We start from the raw sequence: 26,287 nt of genomic DNA, 5'->3' as shown, positions 1-26,287 counted from the left end.
TTACAGGGGTCTCAGGTCTGATAACTCATCGTTGATATTGTTGATAGACCCTGTTTAGTGGACAACAGAGGTTCTTTTCTCATTATCAGACAATCTCTTATTCATAAAACTTGTGTTGAGCTAGTTGTTCTCATTTTTGATCTCATGGAAAATGTGTTGCTCCACTTAGCCCCATCTCTCTAAGGATATATTGCTGTTAGGTTATATAGGATTTGGATCATCATATTTGGTCAATTTCTTGGTGAAAACTCTTCAGATCCTTTCATTAAGGTATTGCCTGATAAGTTCCTGGATGACGACTGTAAAGGTTATGCTATCTCACATACTGATGATAGTGACAGTATTGGTTATGTTCTTGACCTGAAGCTGTTATCCATAGTGACAATAAACCTTTGATTTGAATTAGCAATGGCAGTGGCATCCTGAATAAAAATGTTTGGGGGCTGAAGTATTGAGTCTCTCTCACATTCTTGCAACTCATATACTGACAGCCTTTACTAGTTTCCATTGGTTAACTACTGCTTTTCTGGTCGAGGAATATTTTTTAACTTCAAGATTTTGCATTCCATAGGATGTTCTTTTCTATGGATGATTAGTATTAGAGAGTGAGAATGTGAGATTTCTAATTGTACTTCTTTATCATGTGAAGCGAACTGCAAATGGGAGTGATACTTGGGTGGCTGCCAAGACCCCAGGTGTTGAAACCACTGTGGATCCTTTGAGTTCGCATGCGGCATCTGTTACAACTGATGAGAATGGGGGGGACTTAGCTTTGGAAAAGGGTGTTCCTTCTAATGGACAGCGAGGCAGTGAGGTATTGCCCAGAAATCAAGATCCAGATTTCCAAGGAACCACAGGACCTGAGGCAGCAAATGATCCAGAGAGAATCAGGCAAGATCAAGCTGCAACAAAAGCACAAGCTGCTTTTAGAGGTTATCTGGTAATTTACTATTGCTGCTTTAAAGGATTATCTGGTAATTTTGCTATTTCTTGGTAATTCTTAGCGGCAATTCTTTTGCAACCTCTCATTGAAATTCTAATTCATTTGTGGCATTACATTATTTCATTGCTATGAATTTCACGTAACAACTGTTTTGGAGCTTTGGCTATCACTTGTTACATTAAGTCTTTAACCATGTTCTTGAGATTGTCAATATCTTGTGGGAGCTGACATCTTGGGCATAGGCACAGTTTGTTTAGCTGCATGGGATAAAGTTTGTATTGTAGGCTAGGCTCATTGAAAAAAAAAAAATTGATTCAACAACTTAAAATAAAATAAACAGCATGTTTATTTGTTTAGGGAGTCAAGAAATTAGTATATGTAATCTATTAATTGATTGTAAAATTATATAGTAGACCCAGCGTCTTTGGAGAACAGAAGATGGCATTATATTTATTTTATCATGAGGGAAGTTAGGTGATTTGGATTCAAAGACTGAAAAAGAATAGTGGTTTTCTTTCGAGGTAAGTTTTGTTATTGGTTTGATATTGAAGGACGGAAAGGTTTGGATTGGTGTCTCTTGCTTTTTTTTCGGCATCCTTGGGGTTCCTGTAAAGAATTATTTTTATTTGGGAGTGGTGCTCGTGGACTGCTACTCAAGGGCAAAAACGGTTGGTGGGGGGGTGCTACCATCTGCCATGTGGTGATGAAATTTTATGGACAGGTGGCCTCGTGGTAAAAGAAAGCATAGAACAATCCAGTACTACCAAGCCTATGAGGGGTCTGTGGACATACAAGGGAGTAGATGGTGGAATTTGAGGCCGAAATTTGACTCGTGGTCTATTTAGACCATTTCCTTAATAACCAATGGTCAAAATTGGTACAATGCTTTTCCATGTGGCAGAACAGCTGCATCCACCCACCAATTTTTTCCAAGGGGTTGCCCCCATAAAATGATAATCTTTTTATTTTTATTTCTATGCCCTGATCTTTTCCTTATTTCATTATGTTGAGGCCCACTGAATGGTTTTGGATTGAGATTGTGCGTTTGCATTTGATGACTGCCAGTTTAAGGAACTGCATAGAGGGGAGACCTATTAGGTTGTGGGATCAGATAATGATCTTGAATGTCTTGTATGATAAACAAGTTCTATGTGCTCAATGTTTTTTGGTCTGTCATGAGCCTATGCCCAGTCCAAACGTGTCAAATCCGAGCTGAGCTCTGAGAAAAAACTTGGGGTGTAAGCCTTTTATAATATAATAACATAATTATGAAAAATTGTTAAATCCTAAAATTTAGGAGAGATAAAGTATAATCAGTGCTGAAAGTGATGAAGAATAATATTTATGTAGCTTGAAGTCATAACTTGGTTGGAATACTGGTCTTAGGAACCAAAGTTTGTCCTCTAAATATGAAAGCAGCATTAGATTCCCTAGAACTGACTGAAAATTTTCTATATCTCCTTTCTTGTCCTTGTTTTGCAGAAAATATTTCATTCTATTCCATGACTTGTTTTTGGGCCCTAGTGGACGGAATAATATTTTCTGAAAGCTCTGGAGAAAAAACTCTTAATCTGAAGAACATTTCTGTAAAATTTACCCCATTTAATTGGGATTGCAAAAAGCACAGTGCTTTTGATGTTGAGCTCTTGAATTTCTTATTCCTGCCAAAACTCTTCTATCTTTGTTGCATCCTTGTCTTCTTTTTCTCACCATTTCACTAATTCATGAACAAATTCATAGTAATACAGGAAACAGATTTGGAGAAGAGAGGCGAATTACTGTATAAATGTTCACCTCAAATCTCCATAGTAGTTACATCTTTTGCTTTTGACTTCAGTTGCATTGTAGGGATGAACTCTATTAACCCCACTATTTTTTTTGTGGCTGAAGTACCTAAATTAAGACCCACCTTTCAGAGTACCTTTTTACCGTTGGATACGTTGTAAGAAGGGTGAAATTGTAGGTCAGAAAAAAGACTGGTGTTTGGTGTACCTAGGGCCTCTTCTTGTTTCCCACTGGGAAATTGGACAGCAACATGACTGGAGATCAGGCATTTTCAAATCAGATTGGAATGGGGGTTGTTCAGAACTTCCTCATTGACTGAGGAATTAGGAAACTGAGCATCTCACTCTCCACTTCATCATCTTCAAATAAACTGAAGATCAGTCATCAATCCGCAGCTTCTGCTGTAGATACTGTCCTTCAGTTGATAATAATATTAAGGAGTTCATATATGTTATATGGGAGAAGGTTTTCTGGTCTGCGGTAGATATTGCCATGCCATGGTGAGGTATTTACTTCTGCCACGAGGCATATAGGAGTGGGCTTAAATTTTGTGAACAGGACTTACAGTTCCCTGCTCACATGTCAAGTTGACCCAAATGGCCATGTAGCAAAACATGTCATTAAAAATCTTGGAATTTGACATGGGTGCAACTGTGCAAGGCACTACTGAGGGGGTGCATGGACATACATGGGAGGGATGACATTACAAGGGTGTAAATGATTGATTTTGGGCCTGAAATTTGACATGTGGTCTATCTATATCATCTCCTACATATCCAACGGTCAGATTATCTCTGAAGGAAGGAAAAAAAAAAAAATTAAAATTCCCGGGTATAATGAATAAAGAGGGTTTGGATCACAAGGTTTTAAGTAAAATGAAGAAGAATGAAGAACCTTATTCGGCTTAGGCTTAGAGCAAGAACTCAAGTAACCCGAACTATCTCTACAAAAATTCCTGACAAGGGAAGGAGGTGAATACTCGAAAGCCAAAGATCAATTCATCTCATATGTTGGAATTGTGTGTCCTGAGCAGGGATCCCCCCTTACCTGGTTTGCTGATCGGGGAAACTTTTGCCTATATTATTCTCTTTATTTAATTTATTCTACTTAAACTTTATTATTATTATTTTTTTCGTTAGAAAATAAACAATTGCCAAATCCATACTGCCCTTCCCATTTTTTGCTTTCCACTTCATTTTTTGTATTAATCTACAATTTGACAATTATATTGTTTGACACTGATGTAATCAATGTATTGTTAAGGCTCGTCGGGCATTTCGAGCTTTAAAGGGAATCATAAGGCTGCAGGCGCTTATCCGAGGGCACCTTGTGAGGAGGCAAGCTGTTGCTACTTTTCGCTGTATGCAGGGGATTGTAAGGTTTCAGGTGCTAGTTCGTGGTCGTAGAGTCAGAATTTCTGATACTGGTCTTGAGGTGCGTAGCAAATGCAATGTCTTCAAAACTCTGGTAATCTAAAGTACTGCCTGGTAGTTTCATTGTAGTCCTTGGGTTGGCTGTCATTGCTTATGGTAAATGAAAACTGTTTGCAAGTTGTTTTCTTATCTAAATGGAAATTGTTTGCAAGTTGTTTTCTTACCTAAAGAGTAATAAATAGATTTATGGAGCATCAGGTTTGAATAAGCTGATATTGGCCTCCAAGGGGTGTTCTTGGCAATTTTCCAAAAGTTTTTCTGATGTTTTAATTTATTCTGAATTCAGTTTCGAACCGTTTGCAATCTTCTTTCCTTTTTGTGTGTGATTCTATGACACTAAGCCCCACTTTTTCTTTATATAAATTTGAATATATTTACTGCTAGATATGTTAAATCTTTGGAGTTCTCCTCTGGGAACCCTGCACGACTGCTGGATTGGAAAAAGTGCTGGGCTCCACTATGCACTTATGCTACATCCAGCAAAGAGTGGGGTGTCCCATGGTTTGAGCATTCCTGTAAGAAAATGTCATCGCATCTTCAATAAATATTTTTTGCTTGCTGTTCTGTTACCTTTTATTTTGATGGATAACATGTCTGCATTTCCATCAGGAGGCTAAGCGTTTGGAACCAATTAGAGTGAATTCAAATATACGGACAGAGGTGCCGCTCGCAAATGCTTTTGCTATTAAGGTAATTTGTTTCTTGCCCTGCTTTAGATGTGATTCTTCTGAAGGATGAACTCTTCATTATGCATATAAGTTTAGCTGGAAGCTTTGAGGAAACATTCTTCATGAGGGGCCTCCTTGATCTCCATGTTCCTTCATTCCCATGCCTGGGATAGATGGAAATAGAACCTGGCCTTGAAATTGCATAGTTAGACTTGGTTATCCCTTCCTCCGTTCCTTCCCTTACCAATGTAGAATTGATATAAATGCTTGATTGCAATGGTTGAGGGTTGAGCTTTGAATTCATAGCATGAACAAGGGTCGGGAAATCCATGTTTGATAAAAAGTGGGGCGAGGGTCTTTCATTAAAGGTCGGAAAGAGGGGTGGGGTGCCTTGCGAACAGCCAGGTAAACTGGCAAACCTGTATATCTGGAAAAGAGGTACTTTCATGTATCAAACCAGTAATGCAGTATGGGGAAAACCCAGTTGGCACAGCTGCTAATGTGCGACCTGGTCTTCCTGATTGGTTTCTGTTGGACTGTTGAGTTTTGTATACACCTTATAAAGGTGACATTTTTTAGTCTGTTAGCAACTTAGCATATCTTATAAGAAAACTGAGGGAGATTGTATCCCTGTAATTAAAGGCTTTCTTTTGTCTATCTAGGGGACATAAGTTTTTGTATTCAGATTTTCAGTTGGTAATGGCAGGGGATGCCATGTTCTGAACCAGTTGTTACTATACCTATTCATCTGAAAGAAAAAGTCTTCTGGACAAGGAGAGTAAATTTTAACACGTGTGTAATGAGTGTAATTTTTTTCCTTTCAGATAAACTGACTTACCCGTGGCAGAATACCAAAGTAGGTTGACGACCTGTGCAGAATTGATAGTTATGTGAACCTGCCTTAATTAAAATGTTTGCCTTTTTCATTGGTAAGGGAGAGGGAGGATTTTGGGAACTTGGGATAGCTGTCTTGTTTCCTTTTATTTCCAGGCCTGGTTAGGTTACAATTACAAACTTCAAATAATTCTGCTCATGGTAAGCAAATATTTCCTTGGAATTGCATGAATGTGCAGATTTTCAGTTTTACCTATTGAGATAGTTCCTTTGGACCTCTTGCGGCTGTAACTATGGTGCTCTATTCAATAGATGCAACATTAAAACAAAAACACTTCCCTCTCTGTACTTTGTGGAGGATGATCTAATGTGCTTTGCTACAGGTCTTAAGAGAAAAATGTGAGGATCGCAATGTTGGAGTTGATCCTTTCTCATGCTGTATATTTTAGCTCCCAAGAAGGTTTTGGGGGTAACCCTTCAGCTAGCCCATACCTGTTCATTGAATGATTCCAGAGACATCAGAAATGGTTGACTTTTGAGCTAGCATATCTGCTTGATGTAGCCCATGGAATGTCTTCTAAGTTCTCACACAGCCATACATGTGTCAATGACAGCTTTGTCCCGTTCTTTCCCTACTATGGTGATTTTTTATGAACGTGGCATTTTCATACCAAGTCTAGAAGTTTTTTTTTTTGATAGGTTACCAAGTGTAAAATTTATTTGTTTTACTGAATTTGGACTGTGATATTATTTGGTGTCACTTGCCACTCTGCTGCTTTCTGTTCATTTTGTTTTAGTTTGGCTGCTTGTTTGTACTGGGCATGTGATTTTTCTTGCTACTTCAATTCTAGCTTCTTGCTTCTACATCCACTGCATTGCCGCTTCGTCTTCAGTATGGCCCGGGTGAACCTAATTCAGCTTCAAACTGGCTTGAACGTTGGAATTCTACCCGTTTTTGGGAACCACTTCCACAAGCAAAGAAGAATGATGATTCAAAACCTCAGGCAAGGCAAGTTAATCTTCAAAGTGCAGAAAGTAAATCAGTTCGGTCAAAACGCACTGTCAGGAAGCTCCCTGCTGGAAATGTTGACAATGGGTCAATACATTCTACATCTGAATGTGAAAAACCAAAACGTGGCCCGAGTAAAGTTACAAGCCATCCTGTAGATTCAGTGCTGGATCCCCAAACTGAGCTTGAAAAGGTAAAGCGCAATTTGAGAAAAGTTTCCAGTGCCTCCATAACTGAGGCTTCTGATCGGGTAGAGGCTGAGATTGAGAAGCCAAAGCGTGTTCTGCGAAAAGTGTCAAGCCCTGCAGCTGCTGATGCTTCAGAGCAGGGTGTGGGTGATTCCATTGACAAGATAAAGAAAGAAACAATAGTGGAGGCACCAAAGATGCTTGATGTAGAAGCAACTCCAATTACATTTACCTCAGATGAGCCAGTTGAGAATATTACTGTAACAAATCATGATGCAGGTGTGCAAACTTTGGAGAGAAGTGTGCAAGATGAGAATATTCCTGTAACAAATTCGGAGTTAAATTCTAAGGAAGATAACACAGGAAATGTAAACCCAAAAAGCAGCAGGAGGAGAGCTTCCCTTCCAGCAAAACAGGAATATCCTGAGAATGGCTTACGAAACACCCCAACAGTGCCAAGTTATATGGCAGCAACTGAATCTGCAAAGGCAAAGCTCAGAGCACAAGGTTCTCCAAGGCTCGGGCAAGAGGAGGTTGAGAGGAATGGTTTTACAAGGCGGCATTCTCTTCCTTCTTCTACCAATGGGAAGTTGAACTCGGACTCACCACGAACACAGAGGTTGGTTCATGGAAGTGGAAAAGGTGGAGTTAGAGACAGGTCACTGCTGTCTTCGAGGGATGGTAATGGTAAGAAACTTAAAACCCTTGTGGTTTGTTTGCCTCTGGTGTTTTAAAAGGTGGTTAGGTCCTGGTTGGGTTGCATTTTACTTTTGAAGCATAATGAATTCCACATAGAAATCTCTAAGATATTAAGATATTCTCAATCACTTTTGTTTATATCGATAAACTTGGGAGTTTTTCTGTACAAGTGATTAATTATCATGTGGACTTTTGGTGTTCTAGTTGTGGTTTTGCTTCATAGTCTTTTCACATGGCTGATTGCACTGGATTTAGGTTGGTTCCATTGAACAGCTAGTATTCTTATTGTCTTCAATAAATTGGCTATGTCCTCTTTTCTTTCAGATTGTTCCTTTCTTGTTGGTCTGGAATTTAGGCCAAGAAAACTGGTCATTGAATACATACTCGTAATTGTATTTAGTGATCACTCAGGAAATCATGCCCACTTATTTATTTTATTCAGTTTCAGTAGGAAGAACTGCTATTTAGATGGTATGATTTAATGAGTCAAGACTCCCGTGAAAATTGGACAATCTTTGGTCTATATTCGATGGCCAAGGGATTGGTGATAAATAGAGTCAAACAAAATCAAATAGGATGTTGGGCTTCATATTCCTGAGTCAGGCGATACATTTCCTTTTTTTTTGAAACCATCCCCAGTGTCATTCTTTTCCAAAGTTATTCATGGAGCTCTTATTGTGAAATTATTTGGTGTTGTTTCTCATTATCATGTATATGGTTAATTTTCAGCCAAGGTTGTGCAAGCAGAGTGGAGAAGGTGATCTTGCAGAAATTGGGGTTTCAAGGAAAGACATCACATCAAGGAGGTAAACTTGGCTACTTGTCTGCAGTTTCTTATTTTTTTTGACGGGTGTCCGCAGTTTTTTAGCTTCCCTTCTGGTATCAAATTCAGTTGTAAAACTTGAAGCTGGACTTGAGGAATAACTGGTGTGTGGGGTGTGCCTGGAGACTCTACTTGTCTACTGTTATTCTGGTGCTTTCGGTCTGTTCTGTATAGTCTTAGGATATATATTGTATGGGTGTGATTTCAGTAAGGATTGTTTGTGCTGCAAAATTTTTTTTTTTCAAATTTTTTTTATAATAGAAATTGGAGCTGTGTAAGAGCCCATAAACTTTTGATATACAGTTTTTCACAGATCGTTGGATGCCTTTGTCTTGTCTTGATATTGATCAATTAGTTAATTATTAGGAAAATGTGTTTTTAATGAGAAATCGGCTATTAAAAAGTTCATTTGGCAGGCTTTCTTGGTTTTCTCATCACCTGGTGATGTGGCTGCATTAAAGGTTTATGCTGTGTGTGGATACCTTAATTACGTGATTGAAGTATTTTTCTGTTGTGTTTGGTATGCGATCTCATATTCTCATTTGGAGAGTGCATTCCCATTTTGAAAACATTGTTCGAGTACATTGGTTAAAATGCATTATTGATCTTAAAATAATTAGGCTATGCTTGCAAGGAAATTTAGAAGGAAGGGAAGTGAAATTTTCAAACTTAAAAAATAAATATTTGTAATCATTACCCTATGTGATTATTTTAACTATATAAATCTATTATCATATTTAGTAATGATACATTTTAGATGTAATTTTTATTTTATATAGGAAAGGGTTTTGGATGCGAAAGTAAAGTAAAATTTAATAACTATATGAAATAATTTGGAGTTTAATGATATCATGGGTAATGATTATAATTTTTTTTTAAATTTAAATATTCACTTACATTCCTTAATTACTTGTGACTAACGGAGTAATTTTGGCATTTCGTTGAACACATCATTCTGGTCTAGACTGCTCACCGTTCCCTCATGGTACTTGATGGGTGGGGGGGAGAGGGAATGGTTCAAGTATTGGTCATATAAGAATAATGTTTTTTTTTGATAATATAGGGGCAAATATTGCTATTCATGAATTGATTCGTATCGATATTGTATGGCTGAGAATCGTTAGGGGTTAAATCCTTAGGGTTGGGAGTGGGGAAATTATGACCCTTGGATTGTGCGATGAATTTTTTATTTTTTTATTAGTACTGTGCATGTATCAGAAGGGGAAAAAAAAAAAAAAAATACAGAAAAAGGCAATCCATCAACATCCATAACACGAAGGACATGCCTCGTAATAGGGGTGTCAATCGGTCGGGCCGGTTCGGTTTCGGTCGGACTTAATCGGGCTTGAAGACTTTCAAAGGCTACACCGTGTCCGTCCATTTAATTAATCGGGCTTAGTTATTGAGGGCATGGTACACTTTATATTCGGTCGGTCGGTCTCGGGCTATAATCGGGTTACCTTAATCGGGTTTTAGTCAGGCCTTAACCGGGCTACGAACATGTTTAATGTTAAACGGGCTTTAACCGGTTTTTAAACGAGCCCTCTTTAAAATGTGCTATTATATTCCGACCCACTCATGCAAGCCCAAAAAAATGACAATAAATTAATAAATGATACCAAATATAACCATTATTTAAAATGTGAACATGTCTTTCCTTATTAGTTTTAATTCTTTAATTTGGGGGGTAAAATAGGTATTTTACAATCATTAAAGGGTCGGGCCAAGTCGGTGCACAATAGGCCGGTCTCGGTCGGGCGTTATTCGGTCAGTCTCGGTTGGGTGCCCGACGGTCCAAGTAGCAAAACCGAGACCGACCATTTATAAACGGGCCGGGTTCAAGCCCGACACGTTTAATAAACGGTCCGGGCCGGGCCAGTCTATAAACGGTCGGTCCCGATTGATTTAGTCGGGTCGGGCCACTAATTGACACCCCTACCTCGTAATACAAAAGTGCCAACATAATAAACGAAGGATTATAATCTATAGTAACATTATCCGCAAAGCGTTTAGGTCATTAGGAAAATCTGGGGAAGGGATTTTGATCTCCAAATGACGTGTAGCAACCAATATATGAAGCCATTTCACAGGTTTTGTTGTGTCTCCAAATACATGAAGGAATGAAAGAAGAGACAAAATTTAAAGCTTTAATAGTTTAAAAATTTGGATTCAAATTTGGATATTCCCACTAGTATTCAAGTCTTGAAGAAGGGAAAGTGTTCACTGTTCACGTGAAGAGTAAGCCTTTTGTGGCAGGTGTTGGGGAAAACACAATGGGTACCTGGGCGCATATAGGGAGGGATCTGGCTCCTCTCCTGAGCGGTGATTGCCCAGGTCACTCCCTTAGCTATTTGGGCGCTCGCCACGTGGCTAGGCGACGATCCAATGGCATCTAGCATCTCTTTTTCCATGCCTTTGTCAGTGCCTCGTTCTCCGCACCTTGTTAGGCGTCGTTAGATTGTCAACTGGGGTGTTGGTCCCACATGCTAGGGGTGGACCCCACACACCATGGAGGGTGTGAGATCACCCCCATCCATCACCATTTGAGGAGCTGATATAATTTGGCAATTAACCAAAATGTAACCTCCTTGATGGGAGGAAGTTATTGTAGCTGGTCTAAGGCTGTGTTTGGTAACCAAGAAAAGAAAAGAAAAGAAAAGAAAAGAAAAAAGTACAAAAATTATACTTTTTTCTTGGTTTAAGAAATTCTTCTCTTTGGGGCTGTTTGGTATCGTTCGTAACAAATGTTTCTATCGTTTTTTCATTTTATTGGAACAGAAAAACGCAAAAAACTGTTCGGTACGCCAGGGTTGTGTTTCAGTTTTTATTTAAAAAAAAAAAAAAAAAAAAAAAGAAGAGAAGAAGAAGAAGGAAAATGAGTCAAAAGTCGGAACTCCAAAAGCCGACTATGATGTTTCGATTCAAAATCCCTAATTTGGAACTATCGTTCCCGATAGCTGGAGCAGGAGGAGTATCTGCAGGTAACTTTTCTCTCTTCTTCTTCTCTCTTCATGTCTCTTCTTCTCCTCTGTTCGCATACCCGTTTCTTCTCCTCTCTTCTTCTCTCTTCTTCTCCTCTGTTTTCTTCTCTCTTCATCTCTTTTTCTCTTCTTCTCATCTTCTCTTCTTCTCTTCTTCTCTCTTCTTCTCTCTTCTTCTCTCTTCTTCTCCCCTGTTCGCACTTTTGGTTTTTTTTTTTGTTTTTTTGTTTTCGCTGAAAATTCTAGAACTCGATTCGAAAAAAAAAAACAAAAAAAACGGAGCTGGTTCCCGAAGCATTACATTACTGATTAAATTTGTGTATCTGCTCTGATTATTCTTTATGTCTCTGTACCTGCTTCTGCCGATTGAAATTGAGTTGATTTTGTTGCAGATAGAGGTTTATTGAAGATCTTGGAGGAAGAATTCTCGGGACCTCCTATGAATGTAAATCATAGCCCCCCCCTCCTTTTTTTGATTTGTTGTGGTATTAATGGAACTCGAATTTTTGCGATAATACAGGTGGTGGTTGAACTGCTTCTAGGTTTAGTTTTCAGTATGTTTGTGGTGTTAATTGTGCCGGAGAATTCCTATCCATACTTCCTGATTCGGATGAGAACATGTTGGTTTTGAACCCATTTCTTTCAAGTTGGTCGTACCTTGTTTTATTTGATTAGTCAATTTATGGGGAAGAAAGAAACAAAAAGAGTTGAGGATAAAACTGAATCACTTGCTTAGCTTCTATTCATATTAAGTGTGAATAAGATTTTAGGTGCGAAGACTTAATCGTCAATCTCCAAGTTGAATGCAGTGGTCTTTGGGATTTGCAATTCTGTCAGCTGAATGTCTCGCTTGTTGTCTACTTGAAATTCATTCTCTGCATCCAGTGTTATTTTTAGGAGGTAGAGAGATTACGAAACATGCATTTGTTATTTGATGCATTTTCTGTCAATATGAGCTATTTAGTGCTTAGGCTTATAGCAGCACATTCGTTTCATGGTAGAGGTTGAGTTACTTCTGGATAGTGTAAATTTGACTCAATATCACCAAGCAAGAGAATAATGCAAAGTCAAATTTATGAGAATGGGAAAAGCAAAGAAACCCTTGCTGCTAAAATAGTTGTCATTGGAGTTAGAAAGATAGTTTTCTGTGTCTAATAGTATGGGACTCCATCCAATTGAAGAGGAAAAAGTATCGGAAGCAAGAATTGTTGGAACTAAGGCATACAATAAGTAGTCCATGATGAAGGGCAAACATGATTTAATTTTTTGTGCAGATCCTAATAATTAATACATTTTTTAAAATATTAAAATAGAGATTTGAAATTGTTTTTGGATTAGTAGTATCTAGGAGTTGGCTTTTAGATACGCTGGATTAGCTAAGAGGGGGGTGAATAGGGCATTTGTTTGGAAATATTCAGACTATTTTGATGGTTATGTTGTTATTTCTTTTTTGGATGATTTTGGTTTTAATGACCCTAATCACATCTATTATTTGATATAGGCTGATGACCGTGGATGTGGTATGTTTGTATAGTTGAAAGATGAAACACATATTTCTACCATACAACATACATTAGGTTCAGAAAGCTCAACATCAACAACATTCACACCATCGTCCATTTCGAATGAGTACATGAAAGGATATTTGGAAGGGACACTTAAAGGATTAGAGGACCAAACAAATAAGATGAAAGACATCCTCAATGCATTCAAGTCTTTAGACTTTGACAAAAAGTAAAAATTTGAGAAATTATATAATGCATAATTAACTTGGACAAGACAATCTTAATTATATACTTTATTTGTCATCGTGAAACCATTTTTTTTTTTNAAAAAAAAAAAAAAAAAAAAAAAAAGAAAAAAAAAAGAAGGAAAATGAGTCAGAAGTCGGAACTCCAAAAGCCGACTATGACGTTTCGATTCAAAATCCCTAATTTGGAACTATCGTTCCCGATAGCTGAAGCAGGAGGAGTATCTGCAAGTAACTTTTCTCTCTTCTTCTTCTCTCTTCTTGTCTCTTCTTCTCCTCTGTTCGCATACGCGTTTCTTCTCCTCTCTTCTTCTCTCTTCTCCTCCTCTGTTTGCTTCTCTCTTCTTCTCCCCTGTTCGCACTTTTGGTTTTTTTTGTTTTTCCTGAAAAAATCTGGAAACTCGATCGAAAAAAAAAAACAAAAAAAATGGAGCTGGTTCCCGAAGCATTACATTACTGATTAAATTTGTGTATCTGCTCTGATTATTCTTTATGTCTCTGTACCTGCTTCTGCCGATTGAAATTGAGTTGATTTTGTTGCAGATAGAGGTTTGTTGAAGATCTTGGAGGAAGAATTCTCGGGACCTCCTATGAATGTAAATCATAGCCCCCCCTCCTTTTTTTGATTTGTTGTGGTATTAATGGAACTCGAATTTTTGCGATAATATAGGTGGTGGTTGAACTGCTTCTAGGTTTAGTTTTCTGTATGTTTGTGGCATTAATTGTGCCGGGAGAATTCCTATCCATACTTCCTGATTCGGATGAGAACATGTTGGTTTTGAACCCATTTCTTTCAAGTTGGTCGTACCTTGTTTTATTTGATTAGTCAATTTATGGGGAAGAAAGAAACAGAAAGAGTTGAGGATAAAATTGAATCACTTGCTCAACTTCTATTCATATTAAATGTGAACAAGATTTTAGGTGTGAAGACTTAATCGTCAATCTCCAAGTTGAATGCAGTGGTCTTTGGGATTCGCAATTCTGTCAGCTGAATGTCTCGCTTGTTGTCTACTTGAAATTCATTCTCTGCATCCAGTGTTATTTTTAGGAGGTAGAGAGATTACGAAACATGCATTTGTTATTTGATGCATTTTCTGTCAATATGAGCTATTTAGTGCTTAGGCTTATAGCAGCACATTCGTTTCATGGTAGAGGTTGAGTTACTTCTGGATAGTGTAAATTTGACTCAATATCACTAACCAAGAGAATAATGCAAAGTCAAATTTATGAGAATGGGAAAAGCAAAGAAACCCTTGCTGCTAAAATAGTTGTCATTGGAGTTAGAAAGATAGTTTTCTGTGTCTATTAGTATGGGACTCCATCCAATTGAAGAGGAAAAAGTATGGGAAGCAAGAATTGTTGGAACTGAGGCATACAATAAGTAGTTCATGATGAAGGGCAAACATGATTTAATTTTTTGTGCAGATCCTAATAATTAATACATTTGTTAAAATATTAAAATAGAGATTTGAAATTGTTTTTGGATTAGTAGCATCTAGGAGTTGGCTTTTAGATACGCTGGATTAGCTGAGAGGGGGGGGGGTGAATAGGGCATTTGTTTGGAAATATTTAGACTATTTTGATGTTATGTTGTTATTTCTTGTTTGGATGATTTTGGTTTCAATGACCCTAATCACATCTATTATTTGATATAGGCTGATGACCGTGGATGCGGTATGTTTGTATGGTTGAAAGATGAAACACATATTTCTACCATACAACATACATTAGGTTCAGAAAGCTCAACATCAACAGCATTCACACCACCGTCCATTTCGACTGAGTACATGAAAGGATATTTGGAAGGGACACTTAAAGGATTAGAGGACCAAACAAATAAGATGAAAGACATCCTCAATGCATTCAAGTCTTTAGACTTTGACAAAAAGTAAAAATTTGAGAAATTATTTAATGAATAATTAACTTGGACAAGACAATCTTAATTATATACTTTATTTATCATCGTGAAACCATTTTTTTTTTTTCATTCGGTATGTAGTGCTTGATTGTCCCACAGGATTATTAATTTATAATAGTATTTTGGCATTTATTTATGTAATTATTTACTTAAAAAAAAAATGTTTCTGAAACAAGCATTACCAAACGGCTGAATTGTCTTTTTTCTGTTCTGAAACTGTTCTAGAAACAGATTCACCAAACAACCTTAATTCGTTAAAAAACGATGTTTTGACACAGAAACTAAAATTCCCGTTTTTGACACGAAACGGAGTTTCTGGAATAGAAACAATACCAAACGGGGCCTTTGTGCTTGGCATGTCCTGAATCAAGAGAAGATTTTTTTTGAACTTTAAAATTCACATTGGGAATGGTGAACTTTTATTTATTTTTTGTAAAATAAATAATAAATAAATAATCTTACCAAAAACACAAGAAAACATAAGAAATTGCAAAAACTTTTTATTTCTTTTCTTCTAATTTTTATTCTCTATCTTTAGCCACTTAACCCAGCCTAAAGGTAGAGAAAATAGATCCTTGGTTTTCACTTTTTTGTATTGAGAAACTGAGAAATGTCATAAAGTCTCTCTCTCTCTCTCTCTCTCTCTCTTGGATTGTTAGGATTATATCATCCTAGTCACCTAGAGAAGACTTGGACATTTATCCAAACACCTGCCAACACTTGTGAGGGCTGAGAATGCATGTTTAAGTCCTCGCAACCGTTGGATGGATGGGAGATAAATTGAAGTTGGAGAGAATCTTTATCCCAGATTATGAGACACCCAAAGGTAGATACAGACTTTGTGTAACGATGCTTGGTTACATAAAGAATGAGTAAGTGTGCGACAAAATTTTTTTGTGCCGATCACCACAAAGTATTCATAGATGCTAGTAGGATCCAATGAGGGTTGCAATTCCTCAGCCCGGTTTTATTTGTTCCTATGTGACCCGTATAAAAACGAACAGATTACGAAATTGGCCCAATGTCACTACAGGTGAAAGGAAACTTAATTCCTAATGATTAGCCCAGTTCGGTCAATTTTGGTTTTAACAGGCCTGCTTTGGTCTGGTGAAACAGTTTTGGGCCCAAGTACACACCCTTGAATTTTTTGTATATAACACATTTTTTTTTTGTATGGAATAAAAAATATATAATATATTAGAGGCAGTTTCCCTTCACCCGAAGGATTAATTCCTACGCCAATAGGTCTTGATGCCTTGGGATGAGCATTGGGGATAGTGGCGAGGGCATTATTGACTTCATACAATAAAGAAAGGGATAATGACCCTAGATGGATGTAATTTTTCATCCCCATTGGAGGAAAACTTTCTCGTGTATTTTACCATCCTCTAATTCCAGCCCCATCCCCTTCCCCTTGAGCCACCCCCAATAACGGCAGAATTGAAACCCAAGACCTCACTATGAGCTGAAAAAGCGTCGTAGATTGCTCGTGTACTTCTTCATGACCCTTACCAACTCAGTTTTGAAACTGTAACAAGAAGCAGAGCTTGGATAAAGCAAAGACTGAGGACAGATGATTATTTGCCTTTAAGAGCATGAACTAATACAAAACTGATACAGAGTCCCAACTTAACAAAGGATTTAAAACTTCTGTGCAAAAGAAATGGAAATATGGAGCCGGCATAAAGATCTATTAGCATATCAGAAACTATGGATCAACCAGGTCAAAAATGATTGAAGATGTCATGACAATCAATTCTCTGAATTTATCCATTAACCTCCTCAAAATTGATCATATTCAATTATATACGATAGCCACAATACTCGACTACAAGTTTAAAAAACCAGGCAGAGAACCAAAACCTTCTGGATTTCATGATAGGAAAGGAACCATAAATCAGAAGGAGACATCCAGTTTAACCTTGTTAAATAGCGAGACTTGTTTCATAGTTACGTCGGAAGAGCCTTGGTTGCAGTAGCTTCTGATAAGGAGCAGCAGCTTCTGCTTTCATTATCAAGATTCCAGCCACTTGCATAAATTGAGTAAATAGATTTCTCTCTCTAGTTTCATCATCAAGGCTCTTCTGGGGATGCCACTTTACGATTATTATACTTTCCAAATTTTTTTGCTATCCTAGCATCAGATAAGGTGTCCCATATGTGCAAATTTCGGGACCATAGCAATTAATTCTAAATTGAAAGGAAGTTTCCACAAGAAAAAGGAAAGAACTATGGTATTCCAAGAGAATAATAGTACTCACTTCCAATCTTCCCTTGGAGCCTCCTATAGGTAGCAAGAATGGGCTGTCCCCAGCGAAGGAAATGGAAAAGACGGCTCCCTGGCATAATCCTAGCACAAGCAATTGGAAAACCATATTGAATCAGTGCAACTAATATAAAAGTAATGTATGACACTGTACAGTTCCATATACATCAAGCTGACTTAGATGGTAATGGAGCTCAAAGGCATCACAACTTCATGGCTAAACCTAACTCCATATACAAGTATACACAAGCATAATAACACCAACATATGATGGTAGGACTCATCACTTGTTACATATCCAGATAGGGAGAAAGAGAGGATGAAGGAGAAACAAAATATGCTTAGAACGAACTCTTCAATGCACTGAATTCATCATATACATGTTTCAAATAAAACAAAGGCAAAAGTCTTTATGGGTGCACCACTAAGGATATACATTGACTGTGCAATCAACTAATAATAAATATCCCATCTTACTCAAGACATGTTAAGATGGACATGATAAGAATAGGAAAGAATAAACATGAAATTAAAGTGTCATAATGAACCCACAAGTAGGCCAACCATATGTCGTGGATTGCGGCAAGTCAATTCAGACAGTTGATCACATAAAATGAACACAAATGGAAAGACGAGGTCTAAAGGAGACTAAACGGAACAATAAAAAGATGAAAACTTGCACTAAAAGAACATACATCCCTAAATTAAGTAGAGTGGTATAGATATGTTTTCAGTAAGGGCGATGTCTAGGGAATTGCAGGGTCAGTCATTTGGAAGAAACCACAAAATTTGTTTGGGTCCCAGAGAATTAAAAATTCCTTAAGATACAACAAAATAAGAGGTGCCAAGTTTTCCAAAGAAATTTGTCTTCTTTTTTTGTTGGGGAGGGGGGGATACGCTAGATAACCGACTCAAATGTCCCAGAAATGCTCTTGGAGGAATCAGCACTAAATATCCAGCTACCAGCTTTTGTTGATGAAGCCAATGTTAAACGGTACACATGCACATAACATTTAAAAAATTTATTGTCTAGTGAGAACAAAAATGTTGATATGGAAGCGTACAAAACAACTTCTTTCAATTTCCTATATGCAAAATCCTGCGCTATGATAATAAATATCTCACAATAACAAAAGAGATGCGGGAAAACTATGCAATAATGGCATATTTAAAGCTCTATTACTTCCTAAAAAACCATGGTCATTTTTTTTTTTTACAAATTAATCTATTAATTTTCGCTTCTCATTTCTTTCTCCACCATGTGGGGGGATTAATCAGTTAGAAATTGAGTTTGGTTATCATACGTTTTTTTTTTTTGGTGTGTGTGTATATATATATATATATAATTTTATGAGATGGCCTTATGTGAAAGCCTCCATGGATTGACCACCTACTGCCACATGCAAAAATAATTTGGCAACGTCAAGTTTCCAACCACAGGATAGGTAAGGGGACAATCTGGATTAGTTACATGTCAAATTTCAATAAAACCTCCCAATATATTGGCATTTATCCTTGCAGTTTTAGCCTTTCATTTGTTTTCTTCCAAAACTTGTTTTCTAAATGAATTTTGAAAGTTTCATTTTGCCATGTCGTCAGCTGTGCTTGGGCTGAAACTAGGACCTACTTCTCTCCAAAATTTGGCCTCACCTGATCTTCCATGTTGAACATATTAGGACCAATCATGGAAGCTCCTGTGCATGGACCATCCATGGATCCGGCTCCCTATGATTTTTAGGAATGGTCACCCTATGATTTTTAGGATGGTTTCTAAATTTTATCTATTTATTGCTGAGAGAAATAGATGGGTAACTTTGAAAGCTTCATTCTGCCATGTGGCCAACTGCACCTGGGTTGAAACTAGGACCTCCTTCTCTCCGAAATTTGGCCCCACCTGACCTTTCAATATTCCATGTGAAACATATTAGGACCAATCATGGAAGCTCCTGTGCATGGACCATCCATGGATCTGGCTCCCTATGATTTTTAGCAATGGTCACATCAATAATCAAACCATAAATTTTACCAAATTACCAATTACCCTTCATCCAAAAATAAAAAAAAGAGTAGCAAATTATGAGATATGGATGAGGTCAAGGGAGCTCTAATTTATTTATCTATTTATTACTGGAGAAACAAAAGGGCAACTTACAACTCTAGGATTCCGGGAAGCAACACAAGAAGGTTCATTGTTTGATACATCCCAAAGTTTCACCTACAATATGTACAGATGAAATCAATGAATTGGCACTGGCCAAATCACTTCTAACAAAAGGCTTAGAATCATGAAGCTCACTGGTATGAACACAAAAGATTACCATTTTATCTATAGAGCCTGTCGCCAGCAGCTGTGGAAAAACACAGGGTAAGATTAAATAAAGATAGAAAATAATTCTTCCAAAGGTCTCCGGCATAAATTATGAGGTGGGAAGACACATACAATAGGTGCAACAGGATTGTAGGATACAGGGCACACAGATTTGTCATGTGCATGTAGAGTGAAACTTGGCTTGGACACACAGCTTGAGTTAGACTTAGTACCCAGGATGTCGAAACCTTGAACTGTACCATCTTCAAGACTGACGTAAAAGACATTCAAAGAAGAATCAAACAAACTTATAAATGTCTTCCAGCAAAAAATTTAACTCAAAAGAAGAAGACCTACATGTATACGTTTACCAAGGAAACAATTTTTTGAAGCAACCATTCCGACACACAATCCCACCCAACCGGTTGAACTGATTAACTTGCCAGCAGACATTAGAGCAGCGTAATAGATCCCCAAACTGTTAATTTTATTAATCACATTTATAAGTCAAATGGCTCATCCGACATTGGCAATTAAACTGACCATGGTTGTAGATACTCAGTGAAAGATTCCTTTCACTAGCATACCAATCATGCTATTTGAATGAGTTGTGGGTAGTGTGCTCAAGGACATCAGGGTTTTGATTTTTTTTTTTCAAGCAATAGTATTTTACTAGAGCTGCAATTCCAGAGTATATGCTTGAGGTATGAGGTGGCGGCTCCATGCTTTCCTTGGACTCAAGGTTGAGGCAGGCAGATCCAAGATCAATTCACTACACTTATGATTTTATGGTATTACCTTCAGTAGGCAGATCCAAGATCAATTCCCTCCATTTTTTTATTTTCCTATTGTATGGTATTACCCATGTACAGCCAATATCCTGATCACCTACTATCTCCTTTTTCCATCTAAGGATGCAATCTCCCATCATTAAACCATACACTGAGCCAATTAACTCTTTGAATGAAGCATATATGTTTTCTCAATAAAACCATACTCCTAAGCCTCACTACTTAAACAATGAGAGAGAATTTTGCAGTGAACTAGTCCCCGCATCTTCAACTTCTAATCCAACAACTCAAGTTTCAAGTCAATTTGGGCACCCGGTATTGGACTTAGGCCGGTGGATTTTTAATAATCATGGAAGGTGTATAGGAATGATCACAAGGTATGTAGGGGCTCTTGAATTCCTTCTTTGTTCCATCCTATACTAACTCAATTAAGCCTTGTCCTTTTAACATGTAAATTTATAGGTTGGACATCCAAGCTCATTTGACAATTCTGGTTCCATTTAACATGTAAATTTATATCAACTAAAACGCCTTGGAGTCGACAATCAATCAACATTTCTAATTTTCTATCAACGAAATAGATTTTTCCCAATAAGCTAACAAATTGCTGAATAAAAAACCTGTGAAAGATCACATATCAAAAGAGATAATGGGTGTACATCATGTATATTTGATTGATTGGATGGGTGTGTTCCTGCATCTCCAATTAAAGCTCCCACTCAGCTGCATTCAGTGCCATGTGAACCCCAAGAGTGAATCTGAAACAATAGCCTCTTTAAGAATACAGGATTATTCTAGAACCCACCACAAATGAATGCTCAGTGTGTGGATCCCACACCAAGCTTTCAACATCAGCTGCAACCAGCCACTTACAGCCCGTAGATAAAGGTACCCTCCCGTCCTTCTGTACACAATAAAGGACAATTGATGTTAGAAGATCTGAAAAGCATCTCATTGTTTACTCTGAATTATTTAAAGTACACCCAGCATCAAAACAAGGTTCTCCCTTTGAAACTTAAGGCAGTTAGTCCCCTTTTTTTTTTCTCTTGTAAAAACAATTAGCTCTTCATTGTTAACTCTGAATTAGTTTAATTTCACCCAGCAAAATATTCTCCATTTGAAACTTAATACAGTTAACCTGACATTTGTATCAGTTTGACATGAAATTAGAGATCAACATAATTTGTTCTTCCAAGGAAGACGTTGGAATGAATAACAATCCAACAAGATATAAATTTCTCAGCAGAACCACCAACTCAATTTTTTTTTTAATAATCAAGTACAAACTTATTTCACTAGATGGTAAACCATTAAAAAACTTATAGATGGGATTGGTTCGATGTCCTGTTCTGCAATCCACTCTACCTAGCATATACATATACATATACATATATATATATATATATATATAGGGAAAAGAACGGTCCCTGGTCGTGTGGCCCCTGCTCCCAAACATAGAAGGCGACGAAATTCCATCCCCACCCCTGTGAAACCCCAAAAACCCGTGTCTTATTGACTGTGCATGCCCTCATTGGCCCCCATGCTAGAGCAGGGGCCGTGTGACCAGGGACCGTTCTTTTAACCTATATATATAATGGAAACTCATCAAATAAATCTTCCATTTTTCTTGTGGTTAAAGCTATATCTTCTTAATAGGTCCTCTAACTCTAATCAGGTTAGTGAGATCAAGAAGGTAACCACTACTTATGTTTCAAAGGATGGAACGGAAATTGAATCTATTCATCCTCCATTTCAAGCCTTAAAAATAGGTGAAAATAGATCTGCCATTCCGCTTAAAACTTCAAGCGGAACTTCTGCTTCATTTGACTGAATTTCATCTTAGTCAAGTTGTTGAACAAAATAACTTTACTAATCTTTGTCTCCAGTCTATTAGAAGCCAAACTGATCGTATTGAGACGATAGTAGACTCATTAAAGAATTGTACTCCGTCTACTTCTCATGCTAAATCCGAGCATGTTTGGTCAACATTTGCTTCTCAACCTAGAAGTACTCTAAAAGAGCCTACTACTTCTCAACCCAGAAGTAATCAGTCTGTCCTATTTAAACCTCCTCCTGCCCTGGACATTCCCAAAAAGAAAACGGAGTTTACTATTCTTGATGAGATTATTACTCGACTCCAAAACCACCAAGTAACTAAGAATAAATTAGAAGACAGCCAGACCCTAACTCTTTCTCTTGCTGAACCCTCTAATTCTGAAATAGAATTTGCAGAGAAAGAATTCCAGTCTATGCTACCTCAACAGGCAGCAGTTCCTGAGTCTCTTCCTCAACTTAATCAAGTTATGAGAAGAACTCGAATAGTTATGCTTACTGCTCCTACAAACTATTATTACCTCAACCCTCTCCTGTCGATCTTCAATTTGAAGTAGAAGGAGAACCTGCCAATTTCTCGATTGATGGTAATACTATTTTTGAATGGAATATTGATGGTTTGTCTGAATACCAAATCATCAATCTCCTGAAATAGATGCTTCTGTATGCTACAACAGTAAAATTTAATCATTCATCTGATTCAGATGTTGCTAAAATGATAGTAACATGATTTTCGACCAACTTCGTGGTTGGTGGGATTTTTATCTGTCTGAAGATGTTAGAAAACAGATTATAGGTGCTACGACCCATGTTTTGCAACAGCAAACTGAACATTTAGCTGATGGAAACTATGCCCAATTAACTGTTTATGTTGACCAAGAAGATGCAGTAAATACTCTGGTCTACACCATAACCCTTCACTTTGTTGGACCAGCTGAAATCCTAGTTGATCGAACAAGAGAACAATTAATGAATCTTCGATGTCCCTACACTATTTCATTATAGATGGTATAGAGATGCCTTTTTTGCTAAAGTCTTTTCTAGAGAGGATTGTAACAATTCCATCTGGAAAGAAAAGTTTATCTCTGGTCTACCTCCTTTGTTTGCTCAAAAGGTCAGGTATAGACTTAAGGCAAAGCATAATGACACTATTCCCTTTGAGCAATACACATACGAGGAATTAGCTGCTGAAGTATGCAATGAAAGTCTTCAACTCTGCACAGACCTTAAACTTAAGAAACAATTGTCTAAAGAGAGACAAGCTGGATTTCGAGAACTCAGAGATTTCTGTGAACAATTTGGATTTGAAAAGGTCTGTCCTTCAGGTCCAAAGAAACCTCATCGGTAACTCTCTAAGTTTTCCAAAACTTAAATATCAGGCTAAACAATATAAGACTAAACCAAAGCGCTTCTTCACGAAACGCTTTTCTAAATCCCGTCCTCAACATACTTTTCCCAACAAACCCCCTGTTTGTTATAAATGTGGAAAAGTAGGACACTATAAGAATAATTGTCGAACTAAAGCTAGAATAAATGCTTTAGAAATTGATGATTCTCAGAAGTAAAATCTTGAAAGAGTCTTACTATACAGGTCTTCTGACCTTAAGCCAGACTCTGAATCCAACTCCGATCAAGATATTGCTCAACTTGAATTCGATAGTGATTCTTCCGAATCTAAAACTCAGACTTCTTACGGTAGTTGTGATCCCTATCAGGCTATGCTTAAGGAAAATGGTTTGATGGTTCTTTCTTCTAAAAAATCATTCCTTCTCAAAATCATTGACCAAGTCAATAATCCTACCACTAAGGCCCAACTCTTACAAGAGTATATAACTTTAGTTAAGGATAACACTAGGCCTAGCGCTGTTCCTACTCAATCAAAGGTTCAAGATTATAGTTTTAAAACTATAATAAATCGAGTTAAAGCCACATCTCTTACTCGAGAACCTACTATTCAGGAACTACGTAAGGACCTCAACGAAACTAAAACTAAAGTTCGAGATCTTAAGCAAAGAATCCAGATTCTTGAACTTTATAATTCACAACAAAACTTTGAGCAAGATGTTGAAGAAGAAGCTTCCTTTAAGGATCTACCAGCAAATCAAAATATAGTCGCTAGTACCTCTGAATCTCCTGCTGCAGTTTCTTCTGAAAATGCTCAAGTCTTAACTAATCAACAGGTTCAAACTCATAGATGGCATATAAAGATTGACATCGTTGTTAATCATGAGTTTAGCCTCAAAACAATCGCTTTAATTGATTCAGGCGCAGATATTAATTGTATCAATGAAGGACTTGTACCTTCTACATACTTTGAGAAGACCACTCAAAAATTGGTTACTGCTGACGGATATAGAATGCAGATCAGATATAAACTCCTCTCTGCTTCTATTTGTTGTAATGGACACTGCCTGAAGATTCCTTTTATCATGGTAAAAGGACTCTCTCAATTTGTACTTCTAGGCACTCCATTTTTATCCCAGCTGTATCCATTATATATTGACATAGTAGGTTTTCACTCGGTGATTCAAAATCACCCTATTACTTTTAATTTCATCGAACCTCCCAAGGTTCACACGGTGAATGAAATCCGGGCTCAAGTTCAGTCCAAAGAAAAATTTATATGCTCTTTATCATTTGAAATTCACCAAAAGAACATACAACAGAAAATTGATGACCCTAGTTTTTAAGTTAGAGTTAAAAACTTTGAAGCTCAACTTGAAAAGCAAGTCTGTTCTGATATTCCTACGGCATTCTGGTCTAGGAAAACTCACATTGTTACTCTTCCTTATGAAGATAACTTTTCTGAAAACCAGATTCCTACTAAGGCTCGGGCTGCCCAAATGCCTGATCTTTTACAGGAAACTTGTCAAAAAGAAATCACAGAACTCTTTATTAAAGGTCTTATTAGACCAAGTAAGTCTCACTAGAGTTGCACTACATTCTATGTAAACAATAATGCTGAAATTGAAAGAGGTGCAGCCAGATTGGTTATAAATTACAAACTCTTAAATAAGGTTTTTAAGTGGATTCAGTATCCTATCCCTCATAAGAAGGATCTTCTTAATAGACTATACGCCTCCCGTGTATTTTCTAAGTTTGATAGGAAATCCGGATACTGAAAAATTTAGATAGCAGAGCACGATAGGTATAAGACAACTTTCGTTATCCCATTCAGCCAGTACGAATGGAATGTTATGGCTTTCAATCTTAAGAATGCTCCCTCTGAATTTCAAAATATAATGAATCAAATCTTTAATCAATATTCACAGTTTATAATTGTGTATATTGATGATGTCCTTATTTACTCTCAGGACATTTCTCAATATTGGAAACAATTAAATCTGTTCTTCTATGTTATTCGTCAAACAGGACTTGTTGTTTCTGCAAAGAAAATAAAACTGTTTCAAACTAATATTCGATTCTTGGGACATTACATCTCTTTTGGATCAATCATTCCCATAGAACGAGCTATTCAATTTGCTGACAAATTTCCTGATGAAATAACAGATAAGACCCAACTCCAAAGGTTTCTTGGTGGCCTTAATTATATTGCTGAGTTTTATAAAGACTTAGTAAAGGATGCCAAACCTTTGTTTAATCGGCTTAAAAACCAGCCTGAACCTTGGACCTCTATACATACTAATTCTGTCCAAAAAATTAAGCTTAAAGCTAAAACCCTTCCGTGCTTAAGCTTAGCACGACCTGATTGTTTTAAGATTGTTGAGACCGATGCATCCGATATTGGATACGGTGGTATTTTGAAGCAAAAATGTTATAATCTTCCAAACGAAGTATTAGTACATTTTACTTCAGGTACTTGGAATCCCACTCAACAAAAATATTCAACAATAAAAAAGGAGATTCTTTCACTTGTCTTGTGCATAACTAAATTTGAAAGTGATATTCTAAATCAACATTTTTTAGTAAGAGTAGACTGTAAGGCAGCTAAGGATGTTCTTGAAAAGGATATAAAAAAATTTGGCATCAAAACAGATCTTTTCCCGATGGCAGTCACTCCTCTCTGTTTTTGATTTTGATATTGAATTTATTAAAGG

At 37.2% G+C, this 26,287-nt stretch overlaps 1 protein-coding gene across 7 annotated transcripts; it reads left to right on the top strand.

Annotated features, from left to right (window-relative positions):
- Nucleotides 1–649: 649 nt before the first annotated feature.
- Nucleotides 650–13,988, top strand: LOC122079804 (protein IQ-DOMAIN 31-like; the record flags this gene model as incomplete). 7 transcript variants are annotated; one of them, XR_006140544.1, is given in 7 exon segments in its annotated part: nucleotides 650–940; nucleotides 3,992–4,162; nucleotides 4,762–4,851; nucleotides 6,515–7,547; nucleotides 8,289–8,365; nucleotides 13,657–13,709; nucleotides 13,784–13,904. XR_006140544.1 is itself a non-coding variant. In XM_042646549.1 (6 exon segments), coding segments are annotated over 5 exon segments (1,617 nt in total), but the record flags the coding sequence as incomplete, so codon positions are not given.
- Nucleotides 13,989–26,287: the final 12,299 nt, after the last annotated feature.

Source organism: Macadamia integrifolia, chromosome 1 (genome assembly GCF_013358625.1).
Source record: "Macadamia integrifolia cultivar HAES 741 chromosome 1, SCU_Mint_v3, whole genome shotgun sequence".
Classification (NCBI taxonomy): domain Eukaryota; kingdom Viridiplantae; phylum Streptophyta; class Magnoliopsida; order Proteales; family Proteaceae; genus Macadamia; species Macadamia integrifolia.
Note: the sequence above shows the minus strand (reverse complement) of the source record. Positions and strands in the feature narration are given on the sequence as shown.